Genomic DNA, 20,841 nt, shown 5'->3' with positions numbered 1-20,841 from the left:
GGGAGAGTGGCATGTGTTCTTTGGGTGTATTCAAAGGAGTTGTGTTCCTTCCTTGCTTCGAGTTACATTCTGGAAGTCAGTACATGCAGGAGCAAAGAGCTGAGAGCATGATGAAGTGTTGTCAGGTACATAACAGATTGAGGCAGCGCTTGCAGCTCTGACTTCTGCAAGTTCTGGCTTATAGAGACATCTATCTACCAGTGAACTCTAGCCCAGGCTCAGAAAGCAGCTGTCACTGTCAAGAAGAGGTCTGGAATGAGGACATTGATGGCGTACACGTGCTAAAGTAGAGTAGCTTCATTGCTTTACTCAGGTGGGGTATTTTCAATTGCTGGATGGAAATTCTGCATTAAGACTTGTGATAGATGCAGCACATAGATGTTAATTTGTTTAGCAAGCCGGAAATTTGTATAGCACTCTAAGCAGAAATTCAGCTAAAGTACTTCACATATGACACGTGAAGGAGCTCTCCTTCCCATCCGGCGGAAAGATCTATGTCACACTCTTCCCTTTTCTTATTTGTTTCTACAGTCAACTCTGTAGTCTTCTCCTCTCTTGGCAGAATTAAACTTACACATATATTTTTGGCTTTCCTTTCACAAAAGTCAGAGGAACTACTACACTAGTTTTCTTTAAGTGTGTGATATCTGCCCTTGTGACCTTCGCTTGTCTTTTTCTAATTCTACATATAAAAGATTGAAAGAATATGCTGCACCTTGAACTCTGTATAGATAATGAAACAGTGACTGTGCAGAACGACAGGAGAGAGGGGACGACAGGAGAGAGGGGACAAGTCCCAGTGCAAAACTCAAAGACTCACAGGTACTCTTGACTCCGACTACAAATGCTTCTGTTTACTGTAGGCTGGAGGGATGTTTTTGGAGATAGAGGCGACAAGGAGGGTGACGTGTAGGATGACTGACTCTGTCCCATTATGGACGTAGCCTCTTTGGGCTGCTGCTCATAGCTCCAGGGAGAAGGTGGCTGGTCTGGTGACGGTATCTGCTTAAGCTGGCTGGCTGCAGAGGGTTGCTGAGAGAAAGCAGCCATCCCCAGGTAGTTGGGGTTGGTGATGTCTGTGGGAGTGGAGCTGCTGAAGAGAAGAAATATTGTTGGGAAGATGCATGCAAAAATACTTTTATTTTTTTGTCTCCCTGCCAGCTACAAAGGAGTTAGTGCCCGCTGACTGCTTAGATTAAATACCACCTACTTTTTTCTTTTTTCTTTTTTTTTTTTTTTTTTTGTGACTGTTTGCTTCAGAATCAGAGAATACGTGGGAGTCCCGTTAGTGCCTCCCACCCCTGGGTCACTGGAGAGGAAGCAGCTGGGTCAAGGCCACCTCCCCCAGCCCCAAATAGTTCCTCTAGCTATGACAGATGCTTCCATTTCCAGGTTGCAGAGACCACCCAGCCTCTGCAGCCACATATAAGGGCTTCTACAGGTTTCTAGACCCAGCAGTTCAGCTGGAAGCTGCAGCAGAACGGTTCCAGGCAAGAGGCAAATTCAAGCTCTGGGCAGCATTGTGCCCCATGGGAATAAGCTGCTGGAACAACAGGAGAGCCATTTGGCCTTTTGAGGTGTACCCGTGTAGACTAGCAGGCAGAAGGCCTGCAAAGAAATGCCCTTGTGCAACGGGAGTGAGAGGACAGCCTCACCCACAGCACCCTACGACTCTGGGGAAGGATAAGACAGGCGGTTTGAGCATGGCTCCCCACCCCAAGCTGGCACAGGGAAAGCAGCAAGATTACCGTAACATATCCTCCTTTCCTGGGTTGTCTGGAGACGAGGAAGCACTCCCCCAGTAGCGAGCAATGGCTGCTGCCTCTTTAGCCACCAGATGAGTAGATTTTGACTTTCTGTTGGAAAGAAAGGGGCCCTTTTTAAGTGGGGTGTGGAGACCCAGTCTGAGTAATGCTTCTCAGCTTTTGAAACTGCGCACAGAAGCACTGACCAACCCCGACCAGAGAGCCACAAGAGCAGCTTCCCAGTGCTCACCATGGCTATTAATACTGCTCCCACAGCAAGCCCAGCTTTGCGTTAATTGAGCCAATGAGTTTTCTGTAACCGACCTACCCCTTTGCCCTTTACCTGTTAGTTTGATCCCAGTCTTTGCTAGGCTCTGAGTTGCTGATGTTCTTTGGTTTCTGCCCAGCGATTTCATCACGTTCAATCTTGACAAAGTCTGAAGGAAAGAAAAGGCATAAAAGTGTGTTTTGGCAGCTTCAGAGTCTGATTGCCTAAGTTTTCTGTGATACTGCTTGTATTAAGGCATCTCTCTTTGTCTATCAGAACAACAGACAGCTTTAAACAGTTGCTGCTATCGTGTTTTCAACTGCCCACTAATACATATGGTGTTTTGTTGACACAGGAAAAATGAGTGTATCTTGGAATACAAAGGTCCCGATCCACCAAACGGGTCATTTTACCATCAAGAGAGTAATAGTAAATGTCATGAGGCTGCTTTTGTACTCTGGAAGAGAACAAGTAGCAAGGTGAAAATAAGCAACGTTTGTGATCTTTTAGCCAAGGAGCTGCTCCCTGAGAGCCTCACATGCTCTTTGCAGGTGTTCCCCAGGATGACTGGAGCAGGGAGAGCTTTGGCACCTCTTCACATAACCACTGCAAGTGGAAATACGGTATCACCATTCAATAAAATCAGTATTAGTGACAGACAGGGGGCTCTCTCAGTCTGCTGAATTTACTTGAATGATGAAAAAGAAAAACCCAAATTGAATTGCTGTGTCTTTCTGGAAGAGTACAGGTATACCCCTGAGAACTAAGGATACTCACATCCTGCATTCAGCATCAAAAGATCTTGCCTCTTTGGGACTTAAAACACTGCCAGGATAATTTTCAATTCCTTGACAGTTATCAGAAATCTTTTGAGATGGATATTCTCTAGGGCAAGCATCGCAGAGATGATGTCGTTCCTTACCATATAGTTTCTCTCTCTGTTTTCCTTGTGATGTTTGTAACTTGATTTCACCTTGGAAGACTCCTGTTTTCTCACCATGGTGTGTCAGCACAGTATGGATAGGAACTAAGGATTCTGTTGCTTCTATTCGCAGGGCAATGCAGCCTTCCCCTAGAAGAGCACAAGGAGACAACGAGCCTGGGACTGAGAAAAAAAGCATTGAAATCTTCTTGTGTCAGTCATCTATTATCACTGTGCTGACAGGGCTGAGATTACTGGAGAGAATCTACTTTGGATCGCAGTAAGGAGTGTAATATCTCTTGAGAAAGCAGGGGCATTCATTTCACTTCTTTACATATGTGTGAAGGATTTGGGCATTGGAGACACCCGCAGGTGACTACAGGGTTCTGAGCTTCCATTACTGGTAAGGAACACATGAGCCTGTGGCTGCCATTTCAGTTAATGGGATTTTGGCAGAGAGCCTTCTGTGGACGAGCACTGCTGGTTAGAATTTGGAAGCAAGCAGCACTGACAATGACTTTTCTATAGCCAGGAGAAATGAATCAAGTAAGTGCAAGTGAAACAGGACCTGTATGTTCTGAATACATAGCACAGGAGCAGACTCCTGATTTAATTCCTGTGAAGTCCTTTATTTTTAAGCTGCTGCTCTTTTAGGGCTGGTAAAGCTCACAAAAATTGTTTCTTCTAGTTCATATTCCTGTAATCGTCATTACCTCACAAAATATTGGCCACAATGTATTTTTATATGTATTGAGTTCTAAATCAGAAGTTGGAGCATCATAGATGTTCAGTCTGTAAGAGTTACTTCTCTCCCACTCTTTCGGTGGTTTGGAAAAATCTAAGTAGATTTTGACTCATCCAGAACTTTACAGCTATACATTTACCATAAGATTCATCACTGTCTGATGACTTAATGCTGATCAGGATGTGTTGATCCAGTAGGTATTCTGGGTCTGAAATAATTGGAGTCAGCTGCAAAGACAAGTTGATGTGGGTCAATACAATAAGTGGTCTACACGAACACAGTTCTCCCTGTGCTTCAGTCCCAAGTGAGCAAAAGTCAGCTGGACAAACCCATTGAGGGTATCATGTCACCCCCAGGATTGGCCTCTGATGATGTTTGGAGATCTGTGCTAGAAAGCTACACACTTTTAGAGCCCACCCACTCTCACTCCCAGCACAGCAGGTAGAATGGTACAAATCAAACACTCATGGGCTGAGATGCAGTTTTCTCCTGCAGTGCAGGACAGAAAATTGCTCTAGGAGGAAGTGATCTGGACTCTGATTACGCTTTGTTCCCAGAAATCTGTTTGGCTGTTGTTACAATCACTTACTATAGAGACATTCCCCAATCTCTCAGTGTAAGGCCATCTTTCCAAAGTCAGCAGTTCTTCTTCTGAGCTATTCAGAAGGGTACTGACGTGCATATTTGCTCCAAATCCAGGAGCTCTGATAGTTCTTCCCGCTCCCACTGTGCCAGGAAATGGAGAACAGCTCTGATCCCAAGGACAGGACTTGTCTCTGACACTGATGCACAGAACACTACTTCTGGGCATCGATGGTCTTTTTAACACAGGTAAAAAATACTTGGTCAGCTTTTCTAAAAAATAGAAAAAACTTTGCCTGACAGGCAAGGAAGCTCCAGGGCAGAGTTACTTTTTAAGATGTTTGATCTTCCAGCAAAAACTAAAAAACTGGGCCTGCTTAAAAGACTTACCAGCATAGTTGTGTTCACTAAAAAGGTGAGAAAAAAGTCACGCTCCTGAGTGACATAAATCATGCGCCAGCAAAATTTGTGATTAAGGATGAAAGTAACTGGCAAGTCTTTTCCTGCTTATAACATGCCCTGTTCAGCTGAAGCCCACCCTGCATTCTTACAGTCTCTTGAGTGTAAACAAGACTACAAGCATGTTCCTGGAAATAATGTTTTTATAAGGAAAAGACTTAATGTTGCTTATGGGATGCAAGTGGAAGGCTTCTGTTCCATATGGATATGGAAACACAGTCCCCGTTTACCTTTGGAAGTGCATCAGTGAACTTTACCACAAGCTCCCCTTCGTTTCCATCCTCATTTTCTCCTTCCTGGCTCTTTACAAAACCTGCAAAGTGATGAGAAAGTTGTTCACCAGAAGAGACAGTAAGAACTTGGCTACAAATTCTTTTCAGATGCTAGATCTGCAAAAGGCCTACAATTATTTTCCCGCTTGGGCAAAAGTCTTAAAAGCATTAAGAAGCTTAAAGTCTGAGCTTTGGGTGAATGTTTACACAGTAAATTTACAAGTGATTTTACTGGAGCATTGTTAAATGGTTTTATTTTACAGTTAAACTTGGCACTGAAAAGCTCAGTGCATACATGGACTGGAGGATAAGAACATGACAGCTCTTCCTACGCCACTCAAGATAGCACACTTTTGAAATTCTAATTTAAGATTCGTAATACACTGTTTCCATAGAAATTTATGCAAATTTTGATACAGCCAAAAAATAATCTTTTATGGAACTGTCTTTGACACAGCGCTCTGACATGCGATAATGTGATGAAGCATACACCGAAGGCATGCTGTCCCACTTAGAGGAGCAGTCCTGTGATGGGGAATCGCTTAAAAAAACCACAGCAAGGGCATGTAGGCTCGCATTACATAAACAGCTGAGACTCAGCCCTGCAGCACAGGGACCGGGAATAAGATCTGCAGCGCTGGTAGGTACACAGTCCCGTTTAGAGAATCAAATCACTATCTTTCACTTCTAAGTTGGTCCTCTGACTTATTCTTTTTTAAACCAGGGTAATTAAATTGTTTTTATTAGCATAATGCAGATGCTTTATTTTGAAAATATCTGATCCTTTGCAGCAGGCACGATTAGAAATTTAATTGATCAATATGTTGGCTAAGTAGCAATTTTCTGTGTGATCAGCAAGAGCAACACGTGTTTCTCTTCAAGAAAGGAATTATGATATTGCCGAACAAGATGGAAGAAATTGTGGATGGCTTCATGTCGAAGCACAGACTGCAGCTAAATGGCTGTGGGGTTTGGCTTGCGTTGCTGACAATACAGAATTACTTGTAAACGACAACAAACCTCTAGGACATCCCTTTTCTGCGCTGGAACAAGTGATCCACACAGCTGTTTATTTATTTAGATCAAAGCAAGAGGAAGGGGAACTAACCCAAACAAGCAGGCAACTGACAGAAAGAATAAAGATGGGCAAACCCATACTTTCTAAGCAGCTAGAGTGAAACTCAATGTAGAACTTGGTCTGGGACTTGGTCTTCAGAGTAGCATAGCAGTGCAGGAACTCTATCTCCCCTTGAGAATCCGTGTACTTGGAGTCTAAGAAAGAGGAATGGAAAATAATGACATTTTCAGTAGGAGATAAAGAGAGGCCATTTTTGAGTGGACTCTTTTCAGAAGCAGCTTTTTCTTTCACAATATACAAAGCACCGCATGTTGTACCCAAAGGTGAAGGTAGCACACCTGCACCCAAAGTGACTAACCATTCTTTGAAACAAACTGTGAGGTGACTCCCACTTCAAAGGTGGCAAAGACAGGACTGTGGTCACTCGTCATGATGTCAGTGGTGCAGCCTGCCGACGAGAAAGGGAGGATAGTTACTGCCCTGTGTTTCTGCCCTGCTGCAGTGAGATCACTGCCATAGAAATATTATTCCGTAATTTTCCAGAAAATATAACTGTCACTGTGGTAACCCGTCTCTAGTCAGAGGTGTTTCTACGTAATCCCATGTGACTATATAGGAGTGTAACTTTTTTGTCAAAATACATAAAGGTTTGGTTAAGGGGCAGAACTCTACCATATCATTTTGCAAGTGACTGTCAGTGTTAGATTCCCCTGGTACAAAAAGCACTTGCAGGCTTCCTGGTTGCCTCTGCAACGTGCACAGCTAATTAAAGCTCTGATATGGCAGGAAATCACGCAAGCATGCACTGGTGTTACTTCAGTGCTACAGCACAACTCATGGCCCAGGATTAACAGTGAGTGAGCAAGACCCTGAGGCGCCCTAAGCGCACACTGTGTTCCTGCCAGCCTGGCCCGTTGAACAGAACAGCGCACAGAAGCAGGTGCCAGGCTCCCTGGAGGTGCTTATTTGACCACAGACCTCATCGTAGTCTCTGTCATCAGATCAGTGCACCTTATCCCCCAAGAGACTTCTACAGCCCTCTTCTCAATCCCATGCACAGGAAACCATCAATGTCATACTCAGACGCTCGAGCCTACATATAGTTGATGAAATTTCAGGAACTAGTATCTAAGTCTTTTTTTTTTTTTTAAACAGGTCCTGTGGGCTTCCTCTCTTCCCCGCACTGCGCTTTTGTGATGCTTCTGAGCCAGAAAGGCAACAGGCTCTTGGTACCACAGTCCTTCTGGAATATGATTTGGTGCAAGAGAGATGTTTGCAGCTCCAACCTCTGCAGACTGGACTGTGTACACAGGGTCTGCCCTACTGTCACCATCAAGTGAGGAGCTCCTGATGGTAACTGCACAGGAAAAGTGGTCGTTGCCAAGAAAGAACTGGTGTAAAGTGATCCTACAGCGTGGCCTAAAGGTGGACAGCTGCAGCTGTCTGAGTGGTATTCTGCATATAAAAGAAAAACAGAATTAATTCCCAACCTTGTAAGGTTACAGGCAGGGAGAGTTGGCTCCGCTCTGCCTAGTTTAACATCAGGTCCCTCTATGCTGAGTGCCTGGCAGTGCAGGGAGATCCTACAGATTCTGCTCTGAATCATTTCCGTTTCAGACGGATTGCTTTGCTATCTACAATCTGTTATCTACCCACCATAGGACTGACACACAACGTGCACCATGGGGTATGATTTCCAGAGCACTCGATCACACCAGGATGGCAAATTGTACTTCATCTGCAAACCAAAGGAGAAGTGATGTCAAGAAGAAGGGAAAAGACCAGTTCACAAAAGAACAGGAAATTCACTTGCCCAAACACCATATATTTGTGTCCAATCTTTTTGTTTGTATTGACTCATTTCAAAACACTACAGGGGCAGAAAATGCACAGACTTGTTTAGGTCACTTTCTTCTGCAGGATTCACTTTTCCTGCTCTGCCATGCACTTCTGAAGGGAAATCAGTTTCCACCTACCCCTGTAGCTTTTTGCTTGGTGTAAGCATACTTCTCCCGGGTACCTCTTTCAAAACGGTAGGTCGGAGCAAAAGTAATCTCTTCTTCCTCTAAAACAGAGAGATAGCTCTGTTACTGCCTGGCCTCTTGAGAACCCTCCCCTGGGCAAGACAGCCACTGCTCTGTACACCCTGCCCCCCAGCAAGTCTCGCAGGGAAAGTTGCTGGAAATGGGAGAGGAACCTGCCAATAAATTCAGAATCTTACCGAACTGCAGAAACACCTTTTGGTCCTTTCTCTCTATGAGAAGCTGGTCGAAAGCCAGAAGCTCCGGATACTGCTGCTGCCTGATCTTCTGGATAATATTCTCTGCTTCCTGCCAACAGGGAAACAGCAGAGCTACAGATGATGCAAAACCTTCTTCTAAATACTCCCTTCGCTGGTGAGCTAGCAAGTGCTTCTCAACTGTTTCACAGCGCCATACCCCCTGCCACTTCCCCATCTTTCCCTTCGCTGAAAGGCAGGCCCCAGTCTTTGCTGCGTGGCTGAGCATTTGTCTATCAAAACAGGCATCAAAATGCCCACACATCCCCTACACACACATATATACGCACACACACAACCAGATGCACATCAACACCAGGCTTGCTGTTGCCTACCGCCTACTGAAATCTATCCAGTATTTATTATGGCTTGCCTGTTTCTGAAGGCCTGTTCCGAGCCATTAAAAGCTAACTGAACAGAGCAGAAAGGCAATCTCTGGATCAAGCTGTTCGGGGACAGATGCTCGCTCACAGTGGGAACCAGAGCTGGGAGGTTTGGAGAAGCGATGCTGCCTGCAGCAGCAAAGTGTGCCAGACAGCTTCCTGGGTCCATTAATCCTGGGAGAGGGCAAAGGGGAGTTCCTCACTCTCCCCCAACTGGTGTCACACTTGTGCCCTGGGGATCCCTTCTGCCTCCCCCCTTTCTGCCAGCCCTTCTGCCACGTTGCCCTAGACTAGCAAAAGATAGCGCTTCTACAACAACACAGTATTTTGCCTCTCCAGGGATTCACGCAGGGTCCCTAACCGTCGGGGGCTGTTCCACACGGTAGTTCAAGTCTCCCAGCCAGAAAAGATGGGTAAAGCGATGAGTGATGTTAAACGGACTCAGTTTCTTATCTCCCAGCGTCAGGAAGCGCAGGATGTTCGTGTAGTTCTGGTTGCGTCTGTCAAGACAAGAAACATCTGCCTGACATACTAAATTGCCATGCCATTTCTGAATGCCTGGGCCGTCAGGGACTGCCACTTTACTAGGCAGGAACCGATTTGGCTCCACATCTAGAGGAGAGCAGATCAGAAGCCAAGAACTTGCCACCCCTGCCTGGCAACTGCCCCTCAGCAGACAGGCCCAGGTAATGTGCTCGCTGTCTCCTGGGGAGCCAACCTACTTCGTGCAACTAGTAATGCAGCGCAGCTCTTGTGCTGCAGCTTGCGGCGTGCGTGGGCTGGGGGGCAGGAGAGCAGCCTGCTGTGTGAGGAGGGCATTTACAGCAGCTCCAGGCTGCTCTACGTTGGCTGTCAGACTGTTTCCACCTGAATTGAAAGGCTGGAAAGCTGTCCTAAAGCCACTTTTGTTGACTCCTGGGTCTGTGCTTTTCTGAGCTGCATGTCCTAGAAACCCAGCATTAGACTGTTGCCTTCAGATTTCAGCAGCAAACACATAACTAGATTCTGGCAGCTATTCCAGGCCCTGGGGAACTCTTCCATAGAAGTTAACTCCATCAGTGGCAAGGACCCTGTGCAGAAATCCCACACCATCTGCTTTCTGGGTCTTGGACTGGGAAAGATGGCAAAGCCAACCTCTCCATTTCAAGTCGTCTGTGCTTTCAAAACCACTCCTTCCAACTGCTCCAGCTCCTCCCGGCGTGGGCACAGATCTCCCACCAATGTCGGGATCTTTGCCTTCCAGTCCTGTGGTGCACAGAACCTGCCAAGACCATGGAAACTCATTTCACAGCTGGGTGTAGAGAATTAGCCACCGTGGAGATACTTTTGTGCTACATCCCTCCCTCCTGCTATCCCTGACAGCATGCTCTGCCTGGCAGGATCTTTCCCAGCTGTGCCCCAGGGCACACCGCAGCTCCCATGTCCCAGCACTGCGATGCTGAGGAGGCAGATAGTTCCCTTCAGCACGTTATTCTGGGATGGGAAACACCTTCCCACACCTCTCCAAAACCCTGTCGATCAGGGAGCTGTTTTCCTCATGTACTGGGCTTGCACGACAGGTCACACAAGTGTTGAGCTCAACACTTACACTTGGCTCGGAAATAATTTTGCTGCACCCATGTGGTATGGCCGTATAGCAGAAGTCCCTCATGTAAAGTACCACAGTAAGCAGCATCTTTAGCACAGATTTCCCTCCCAGGAGACATTGAACAATTTTTTTATGGTCAGGAAAACATGCGTGTAACTATTTAGTGGGCCTTCCTTCCAGACAGGGCCCAGAGAATTTCACCCTGGGTCAACAACATTTTTGAGAGGGCAAGATGTATCTTACCTGTGTTTCTTTTCACTTCCTGAAGTCAAATGGCTGTTAACAAACCCAAAGGAGGTTCCATTAAACATGAATGACACCCCCACAGCTCCTTTATTACCTGGAAAAGGATAAGCCAAAAATGTCAAAAAAATCCATCCACCTCCAGGCTGAGTCTAGCAAAGATAAGAAAGCACCTAGCACATCTTCAGTGAAGGGGAGGATGGAGAAGAGAAATAAGGTGACTTAATCAGCACAGAAAGAATTAGTACATACAGCACAGATTGTGGAAAAAAATTTTCTAAGAATGCTAAAAAAGAGTAGTTGAAGGGAAAGAAGTTCAATTCCCTTGTGAAACCCAAGAAAGAGCAATCCAACAGCCAAACCAAAGAAACAAAGGCGTTTCCTGGGAATATAAATAAATATACATATATTATATACACACATGTGTATGCTAAGTATAGACACAAGTAGATTCCCTCTCTTACAGGCAGAGTAAGAGATAATGAGTGCTAGTGGGATATAACTTTAGTACCACTAGTGTCACATAAATGTAGCCAAAGGAGTCCTGTTGAGAAAAAGCTGTTCCGTTTCAGGGACAGTGCTGGCACAGACTGAACAGGTCTCAGTCCTCTGGGCAAGATGGGGTCTGTTCCTCACCCAGCGTGTTTGCGATGCCTGTCTTCACGTTGTCTGTGCAGATGTGGCTGATGCGGTTCTCATGTTCTGGCTTGGCAAGTACAACAATCCTGATGTTCCAGAGAGTATGGATTGCTATCTGCAGGGATGAAAAGGTTAGAGGTTGTATTTCTGCACATACCTGTGGAGCTGCGCTGCAGCTGCAGCCTTCCTGACTCCTCCTGTAGTATTTCTACACAAATTTTCTTCTCGTGCTCAGGTTATGCTTTCAGTCATTTTAATCAAAGGTGGGAGGAAGGACCTACCTATTTTCCAGTGCCATTTTCTAGTTAATCATTGGATTGCCTTGCTTGAACGAAATACAGTTTCCCAATCACCATGAGAATCGTAAGTCCTGCTGTCCTGCGGACTTCCAGATATGCTTACATTTCTTTCTTGACATCAAGACAAGATGTCTGTGGGGCACAGCAGCCCCCGGCAGCGCTACAGGCTGGGGCAGGGGGCTGGGAAGGGCCCGGCGGGACAGGGCCTGGGGGGGCTGGCTGGGCCGGCTGGGGGGGAGCCCCCCGTGTGCCCAGGTGGCCAAGGCGGCCAGCAGCGGCCTGGCTCGTGTCCCAGGCAGTGTGGCCAGCAGGGCCGGGGCAGTGCCCGTCCCCCTGCGCTGGGCACCGGTGCGGCCGCCCCTCGACTCCTGGGCTCAGGGTTGGGCCCCTCACGGCCAGAGGGACATGGAGGGGCTGGAGCGTGTCCAGAGACGGGAACGGGGCTGGGGAAGGGTCCAGAGCACAAGTGCTGTGAGGGGCGGCTGCGGGTGCTGGGGGGGTTCGGCCTGGGGCGGGGGAGGCTCAGGGGGCCCCGTATGGCTCCCTACGGCTGCCTGACAGGGGCTGCAGGCGGGGGGGGGGGGGGGGGGGGGGGGGGTCGGGCTCTGCTCCCAGGGAACAAGTGGACAAGAGGAAATGGTCTTAAGCTGTGCCAGGAGAGGTTTAGATTGGGGATAAGGAAAAACTTCGCCACTGAAAGGGTTGTCAAGCTCTGGAACAGGCTGCTCAGGGAGGTGGTGGAGTGACAATCCCTGAAGTGTGCAGAAAACCACATGGATGCAGTGCTTAGGGACATGGTTTAGTGGTGGGCTTGGCAATGCTGGGTTGACTGTTGGACCTGATGATCTTAAAGGTCTTTTCCAACCTAAATGATTCTATGATTCTATCACTGAAACTCAGCAATGTCCAAACCCGGTCTTAATAAAGTTCAGTCTTCTATGACTGTGCCTGCGTGCTGTTACATCCCGTTTTGAAAGTGCAGTAGCCTATGGTGAGATCTAGGCTACAGCTGGCTCAAAGTTTTATAATCTCCTCCTCTGTGAAGGTCAAACTATCACCATCACTTGACTCAAGTGCTCAGCATCTTCCCCTTGCTCCCAGCCTGGCAGGCAGGGTCCCTGCTTTGGCAGTGCTGGGAGTCACTGTCCATAGCAATATGCCCATCTAGCCAGCGCCAGGGGAAGATCAAGAAGTTGTCCATGGGCCAGCATTGTGCCCTTGGAGCCAAGGTCCCCAGTGGGATCCTGGGGCGTGTTAGGAGAGTGGCCAGCAGGCGGAGGGAGGTGATCCTGCCCTCTGCTCTGCCCTGGTGAGGCCACGTCTGCAGTGCTGGGTCCAGTTCTGTGCTCCCCCGTTTAAGAGAGACGGAGAACTGCTGGAGAGAGTCCAGGGGAGGGCTACAAAGATGATGGGGGGCTGGAGCATCTCCCTGATAAGGAAAGGCTGAGAGAGCTGGGGCTGTTTAGCCTGGAGAAGAGAACACCGAGAGGGGATCTTATCAATGACTACAAATATTCTTAAGGGCAAGTGTCACGAGGACAGGGCCAGGTTCTTTTCAGTGGTGCCCAGAGACAGGACAAGGGGCAACAGGCACAAAGTGAAACACAAGAAGTTCCCTCTGAATATGGGGAAGATTTTCTTTACCTTGAGGGTGACAGAGCACTGGCACAGGCTGCCCAGAGAGGCTGTGGAGTCTCCTCTGGAGACATTCAAATCCCACCTGGATGCGACCCTGTGCAACCTGCTCTAGGAGACCCTGCTTTAGCAGGGGGCTGGACTAGGTGATCTCCAGAGGGCCCTTCCTGCCTGACCAGTCTGGGATTCTGTGATCTCACAGAGTCCACAGACAGATTCAGTTCACTCTCCCTCAACCAAATGCAATGATAATAAAGGGAGGGAAGGGGAGGAGGTGTAGGCAAAATGCCACTTATTTCTCTGTTTCTTTCTCTGAGTTATGTGCAATAGCTGGAATAACCCCTCACCACTTTGAAGCTGATACTGGTGATTTCCTGCAGGGATTGCCTCAGGGTCTCCAGCCATTCTTTCTCCCCTTGGGGATCCTCCTGGGTGCCAATCACATAGATGTCATGAGGAATGTAGTCAGCAGTGTCATCACGGGTCTTCCCCTGCCCCTTGGAGAGAAACCAGGAGGTGATCTTCTTTGGGGGAGGTGCAGCACCTTTTGTTAACAAATCAAACACCAAACTAAGTCAGAGTGTGTTCTGTCAAACCCAGGATATAGACAACTCACGGGGACAGAAATAACAGGCTTCACGTTCACTCCGTCCCCTACCAGTTTCACACCAGCCAGGGCTCACTGCTCGAAGATGATGAAGACGTTAACGCCACCTGACACACTGATGAAGGAGTGACTCTGCTCTGGCCACCTTCCCCGGTTTCAGTAGCGTGCTGAGGGTAGCCATGTGTAAAGGAGCTGTACTGCTGGCCTGCCACTGCCTTTATCTTACCCCTTAAGTATGACTGAGCACAGACAGCTCAGCTTACAGCAGTTTGAACCAGGCTTTTCTCCCAAAATGGGAAAAATAACTCAAACTCCACTGTCCTCAGCTACACCCTGTCCCCTTCTCTAAATATTGCAGATGCTCAGCTCTCTTCCCAGGCTGGACACACAGTCCCTAGTCATTCAGAGGCAGCTGATGTGCAGCTACTGGAATTGCTCCCGCCCTTTCTGCCAGGTGGAGGATAGCTCACACTGCTGCACCTGCTTCATGCCAGCCACAATTCCCTGTCTTTGGAGGAATCCTTCAGCACCCATCAGGGCCAACTTTACGGCCCTTTGACTGGAACTATAAGAAGTGTCAAACTGCATGCAAGAATAAGCCTAGAGATCAGCTCTTTCCCTGTCCCAGTGGAAAACAACCCTGGCGTACAGATCTGCTACAGAACAAACATGGTGTCTGGAGCTCATCATGGCAGGTGAGCACACAATTTGGCAAGTGTCTGAAGGAACACCCATGTCAGAAGGGAGCCCATACCCATATTCCAGGTCCCAATGAAGATGGTGATCATATCAGGCTCTGGTTGCTCCGAGTGTTTATTCTTCATCTGCTGCAGAAGTTGGCAGAACCCTTCTCTCTTCTAGACAGGGAGGAGCAGAGACAATTAACAAGATGCTTAACTCCTCCAACACGACCTCTTGAGAAACTAGCTGAGCCAGGAAATTCCCAGCACACTTGAAGGGCTGATTAGCTCTCCACTATCCTGAAACCTTTGAAGATGCTGTCTTTCCTGTAGTACTTTATTAGGTACTTAGCTTGTGCATTACTCTAACGATTGCCGAGCTGGTCAGAAGACAGCCTGGACTTCCCTCTGGTTTGCCTGTATGAACCTTTTTCCAGCCACCCTCACATGACTCCTTGCCTCTTCTCACTGCTTGCTGATATTCTGTTCTCCTGCCTCTGTGACAGCACCTAAGCATGGCTGCCCTCTCCAGTATCTCCCTTCACATGGAATACTTGTTAATTTTCTGGATGCTTCCAGAACAAAGGAGAAATTTCATTTTCGCAAAGCCAACCACCATCCTTCAACAGTTCATCTGTCTCCCAAGGAACGCCCCTTGTACCCTTGTACCCCTCCCACCCAGGTACCTGCTCCAGGCTGGCAGGAGGGAAACATTGTGTATGTACCTTGGAATCAGAAAAAACATATTCCTTCCGCTGCGTTTTTTCTTTTTCTGTTTCCAGCACAATCACCAGTTTGTTAGGGACCTTCTGGGACTTGATAAGCTGCAAGACTAAATGGAGACTGGGTGTCAGGAGCTGCAGTCACTGAAACTAGAATCCCACCAGAACTAACAGGATGCTGCTTGCAGGCTCAGGACGTATGTGGTCTTTTAAGCCTGAGGCTCACTTTGCCCCACATCACTACATTTTAACGTTGCTTAATTCTGTTCCCTGTAGGAATAGATTTGGACTCTGAAGTGAAGAGGAGCTGCAAAACTCATTCTGCCTGGAGCTCCCGTCCATACCAAGCCCTGCAGTGCGAAGTGGCTTCCTGCAGGCAATATCTCTGTATCCTCAACCAGCCTACACGTATTCCTTCCCCATCTGTGAAAAAGGGCATAAGACCTCATTTGGTGGTAAAGGTGGTTCCTCCCTATCTAAACCAGCAGCTAAGTAATTATGAACACCAGGTGGAGAAAGCCATAAGTGAAAGCTAATCTTTTCAATCACTGCCAGCAACAGGTTGATTTTCCAGTAGGAGAGAGCCCAAGGGCACTGTTTACTCTGATAAATCCTAGCCTGTTTGGCTCACTCTCAGTGAGCTGCCTGTCCAGAAACACAAGAGGAAAAGAGGGAAGTTGTTTGAATTGGGCCTTCACAGACCAAACTGGCACAGCTCATCAGTAGAGATATTGATTCACATTAAAAAAAAAAAAAATTCAAGGGGAAATTAACTAAAAAATGTTACTGAAACGGAGTATCTGGCTTTTTACCATCAAAAAGCATCACAGAAGTCAGTATGTTCCTGCAGAATGTTTTGGGGTTTTTTTTTAGTGACTTGCTTTTCAGCAGAAAATGGGTCTATCACAAACAGCTCCATGTGGAACCTTCTATCAAAACCTGCTACCTGCTACCACTGGCTTTACTGGGAGCAGGAGGCCAGGTCTAAAAGAGATCTGTGAAAGTTAATTACCCCAGTATTGATTCCCTGCTCTCTGCAGGTCACTTTGGAGATAGGCAGGCTAGACTGACTGGAGCCTTGCACAACGTCCAGGACCTAGCAGAAATATTTGTACTCTGGGCCAAACCTTGCCCTCAGTGGGGCCAAAGGGAATCCCTCCCCACCATCTAATGGAGCGAGACTCTAGTCCAGCGTTTGCGAACTTTAGCATCTTACTTTTCTTGTGGGTGTAAAACTTGTCTTCTGGACCATCCTTAGCTCTCTTGATAATCAGTTTTCCCATTTCCACATCAACCTTGAGATGTATTTTGGAGAAAATTCCTAGGGAGTCAGCTTTCACCTATTGGAAACCAGAGATTTTTCATAAGCTATCTTCGACACTTCAGTCACTTATTACAAATGCAACAGTTGCCTGAATTCATGGACACATGTCGTCATTATGCCAATCTCACTAGACATCTCTTAAGCATTTACATGGTGCTAAACAGCATCCAGGAATAGCTGTTATCTCTGTGGCAGCACAGCAAAGTTCCCAGGAACTGAGATACCGACAAATGTGCATTACTGTCCTTCCACACCGCGATCAGCATTGTTAAAGAAGTATGTTTACCTCAAAAGTGACAGGGGGGATAAGGGAGCGCCGGTGTGTTGAGTCAGGACCTTCAATCAACAATGTTTTCACCTGTAAAATAATTTATCTGTACCAAATTGTGTTTGGTGATTCTGCACTACATTGAGAGTAATGAAGTCAGAGCAAAGAAATCTCATTGCAGCAGAGGACTGAACTGATGATGAACAAGAAGCATAACTAGAGGCAAAAGATGACAAGAAAATAATATAAAATAGCTTTAAAACTCTACCTTTTCTTCAATGGAAGACAGCAAAGCAATCAGCTGATTGAGTTTCAATACAATATTGACTGGACTAGCTTCACCGAGCATCTGATAACCACAACATAGGGAGGGAGGGGAAGGGGGAAAAAAAAGAAAAAGAAAAAAAAAAGAGAGATGCATAATTACCAAACCCACAAGAGCATGGCCTGGAAGCGCAGCAGCCTCGCCCCAGGAGCGCCTTGCACACAGAGTAAGGAGTAGCACTTGTGCCTCTGCCCTCTGATCCGTAATGGGCAGAGCTCAGAGTTTGGCTGAACATGCAGAAGTATGGGAAGGTGGAAGGACAAATCTGCAAACTTTGTCCATAAGTTAGAGGCAGCTGGGCATGCAAGGCAGTCAGTTCGCTGTTGGGGGACAGGTTTCCATGACCAGGTCCAGGCCTCAACATACAGAAGTCCTGGGCTTTTGGTTTTCTGGGCTACTGGCAGGGAGGGGAAGGTCATGGGACTTAAGTGGACTTGGGGAAGGAAGGATTTGGCAGTGAAACATCCTGGAGCGAAGTTTATGGAAAGAGAAATGTGCAGTCCTCTGAGGAAGCATGGGGAGATGGAAGTCCTCAGGCAGTTTGCTGCACTTTCCGCTGGGGCAGGAAGGGTGAGCAGGCAGAGGGGACTACGGGATAAGTGACACTGTGGGGATATAACTCACTGTGTGCCCTCTGCACTGCAGCCAGCCAGAGGCTAGAGAGAACAGAAGTGGTAACGGACCATGTGAATCCCACCGGTCATGGCAGTGCAGCCAGAACCCCCTGTGCCGACAGCCACCCCCACGCCTCTCTCTTCTCCTTTTCCCACCTTCCAGCCAACTTACTTGTGAGCGCTGATGGATACCAGGGTGCAGCTGCTGCTCAAACACCTTCTGGATGGATTCCAGAGATGGGAGAGTCCTAGAGGCTTCACTGGGAACAGAGACACGGCAGAGGTCTAAGGCTGTGGCCGGCTCCCTGGGTAGGTTAGCTCTTGGTTGGACAACGCCACACAGCAGAGATGGCACACATTCACGCTAGGCCTGCTGTCACCACGTGTCATGTTCTTGTCCTCTGCTGCTTCCTACCCTCTGAACTGGTGGGATGGGTGACGAGAGCATGTCTCACCTGCCTTAGTGACGCTGCCAACCAAGGCAGTTTAGAGTTAGGCAGCTGGCTTTGCCTTGCAATGGCCGAAGCACGGGCATATTGCCTGTTCTTTGGGGTTTGCTTTGGAGGTGGTAACTTCCTACATCTCCCCAGAAAGATGTTCCAGTCTAGGCCAGACCTGAGGACACTGTAAAACCAGCATCAACCCAACTACGCCAACTCATAGATCAAAGTGCACTCAAAAAAATCTCAAAGCCCAGCGAAGTTGGGTGCCTATGTATGCTGCAGCAGCAGAGGCAGCTCGGTTTTGCACAGGTCTTGTGCAGCTGCTGAGGCTAATGCAGGATGCCAGGGACACCATGCAAAGAGGAAATGAATATTTAGATTTTTTAGCTCACATGACAAAAAGGGGCTGGGCACAGCAAGGGGATGGAAAAGGCAGCCTTTAATCTCTTGAATGAGAACCATTTGCAGGTTACAATGAGATTCCTTCAGCATTTCCCAGTTAGATTCCACAGGATGCTCATTTGTCAAAGCGCTGTTGTATGAATTTGGCACAGAAGCCGCTCTCCGATAATGACAAGACTTATCACGGAAAGACTAGCCAGGGAGTGCAGGTCAAAAGGAAGGTGATGGTGGGGAGCAGCACTAGGATGCTTGCATTGTGCCTAGTCAAAAGTGGATATTAATGATTTCCCTCACTTTCCTAAGTCTGAATGGACCGGATTTTACTCCCTGTTTGTTGGGGAAAGTGCTCCAAAGCGAAAGTATGCCTGCCTGTCTGAAGATTAGATATTTGTCTAGGTGCTGAACCACGGATGATTAATTGCCTAAATCAAGCACTCACGTTTGAAATTTCCATCTGAAAGACTTGCCGTGGGGCACACAGAAGTACAAGACACTTGTAGGAATCTGGATCTGCTAAACTTAGTCCTCCAACACCACTTTGGTTCACCTAGGGCCAGTGTCACCGCAGATGGCTCTGGCCCCAAACCCAAGACTTCCATTGATTTCTGCAGCCATGGAGTCAGGCCCCAGGAGGCTGCAGGCAGTTGCAGGAGCATTGGGTGAAGTTCAGTTTGAAAAGAATGAAAATATATTTACTGTGACTAAGAGTTCAGGATGTGTAGGCCATCTCTCAAAAACACCGAGCAGCAGCTGCCTGAAGTTCAGAAATTAGTTCTTATGGGAAAACTGCCCTTTGTTTGCTGTATGGTACATCATGTAACATGCATGTGAGGGTGTGGGAAGAGCATCTGTAGGCGTTCAAACGCAACAAAACCACAAAGTGGTTTTAATTACACTTACAACTCCTTTTGTTTTCTTCTCTTGACAGTATAAAGGAAATACATGCAGTGATCTTCATTGAAGTGTCAGAAGCCTGTGTGTCCATACAATTGCACAAGTGCTTGAAAAGCTGCCTTAAAAGCTCTGTGTGCAAATTATCCAGTGAAGGAGAACAAACGAGTGCAGAGCAGTGGTCAATGACCAAATGACAGCTTCAGACAGCAGCAGGCTGAATAGGTCACTCTTAGTGTTTTTCACTTAAAGCTGGTAAGAAACTGAACAAAGTCACTTGCATCAGTAGTCCCTCCTCTTTGTTGCACTGGCACCAGGCTCTCCATGAGTCAGCTTTCCAGCCCCTGGAGGATTCCTCTGACTAAGGAAACCCTGGGATGCCAGTTTATTTCAGCACTGAATACTTCACAAAAGTACCCCTCAGCCTTAAAAACCTCTAATTTGTTTCATTTTTAGTACATGGCCTGTCAGAGTGAACAGCCTCTCCCAAGAGTGGTTGCCCTGTTGTCTGTCCCCTGGGCTCTGATAAGATGTGCCATGGCTGCCCCAGGGCCATAGCCAGCCCTAGAAGGTAGTAGCAGCCTCCAACAGAGTTAAAAAGAGCTTTCGATGTCTCTAATGCACATTGGGGTCTGGTTCTTGCTGAATTAATCAGGGATCGGTGGTGAGGAGGGTGAGGGGAAGAGATCACAAACTCTGCATTCCCAGTTTGCTGTGGCCCAGCTGTGCTCGAGCTTCTTGCTCAGAAACGGGTCCTGCACCTGTCCGTGGATAATACATGAACTGCAAAAGGCACAGACTGTTCACAAACAGCTGGCCCAGCTCCTCTCCCAACCCCATGGTGCACTACAAGCTCTTCTCCTAAGCACTGAGCAGCTCCAGTATGTGTCCCCGTACCTTGCTAACACTGGCAGGCAGTGTTTGCCCACAGCCAGGTATCAAAACATAGGAGTCAGCCAGAGGGCATCGGGATGCTCATTTTTCACAGCGTGTCTGAGAGTCACTCTGAAAGGTGGCACAGCTGGGAGGTTGGAAGAAGCCAGAATACAGCATCACGAAACCCTCAGAGTCACCGATCTGCGTGGCTCACGCCCAGCCAGGGCCAGCTGAGCCACAGAAAGCACCTGCCTGCGCACTCCAGCCCTCAGCACTGCCAGGGAATTCAAAGGAGCTTCAACTCCAGTGAAAGAGCTCAAGCTGTGCCAGTTAACATTTCTTCTTGTTGTTTTTTTTAACCTGTTCTCAAATATTGTGAAAAGATGCGACCACCAAGAAGCAGCCTAGGAATTATCTGTACATTCAGCTGGAATCCCTGCACAGCTGAAGAAAGCTGAGGCAAATAAATACTAAATATAGGTAGTGCCACTGATTAAATTTGAATTCAGAATTCTGATAAGGGAAGCAAGTTAAAACCTGAGACAAACCTTGG

At 47.5% G+C, this 20,841-nt stretch overlaps 1 protein-coding gene across 2 annotated transcripts in view; it reads right to left on the bottom strand.

Moving 5' to 3' along the window:
* Positions 1–20,841, bottom strand: part of INPP5D (inositol polyphosphate-5-phosphatase D) — a 56,776-nt gene that overhangs the window by 2,709 nt on the left and 33,226 nt on the right. Inside the window, exons 6-26 of one of the 2 annotated variants that reach the window (XM_040612751.1) lie at positions 17,849–17,936; positions 17,006–17,086; positions 16,756–16,827; positions 16,362–16,485; positions 15,149–15,255; positions 14,498–14,600; positions 13,484–13,680; positions 11,200–11,317; positions 10,564–10,660; positions 9,094–9,232; positions 8,293–8,401; positions 8,048–8,136; positions 7,728–7,809; positions 6,430–6,519; positions 6,152–6,265; positions 4,952–5,034; positions 3,820–3,907; positions 2,936–3,085; positions 2,089–2,182; positions 1,749–1,856; positions 821–1,090 (exon numbers count right to left, since the gene is read on the bottom strand). In XM_040612751.1, coding sequence (XP_040468685.1) covers positions 821–1,090; positions 1,749–1,856; positions 2,089–2,182; positions 2,936–3,085; positions 3,820–3,907; positions 4,952–5,034; positions 6,152–6,265; positions 6,430–6,519; positions 7,728–7,809; positions 8,048–8,136; positions 8,293–8,401; positions 9,094–9,232; positions 10,564–10,660; positions 11,200–11,317; positions 13,484–13,680; positions 14,498–14,600; positions 15,149–15,255; positions 16,362–16,485; positions 16,756–16,827; positions 17,006–17,086; positions 17,849–17,936 — 2,403 coding nt within the window. Of the gene's footprint in view, positions 1–820; positions 1,094–1,748; positions 1,857–2,088; positions 2,183–2,935; positions 3,086–3,819; positions 3,908–4,951; positions 5,035–6,151; positions 6,266–6,429; positions 6,520–7,727; positions 7,810–8,047; positions 8,137–8,292; positions 8,402–9,093; positions 9,233–10,563; positions 10,661–11,199; positions 11,318–13,483; positions 13,681–14,497; positions 14,601–15,148; positions 15,256–16,361; positions 16,486–16,755; positions 16,828–17,005; positions 17,087–17,848; positions 17,937–20,841 lie in introns of both variants that reach the window. The other variant, XM_040612752.1, reaches the window with a different exon arrangement.

The sequence above is a fragment of the Falco naumanni genome, chromosome 13 (assembly GCF_017639655.2).
Source record: "Falco naumanni isolate bFalNau1 chromosome 13, bFalNau1.pat, whole genome shotgun sequence".
NCBI classification, from domain to species: Eukaryota; Metazoa; Chordata; class Aves; order Falconiformes; family Falconidae; genus Falco; species Falco naumanni.
Note: the sequence above shows the minus strand (reverse complement) of the source record. Positions and strands in the feature narration are given on the sequence as shown.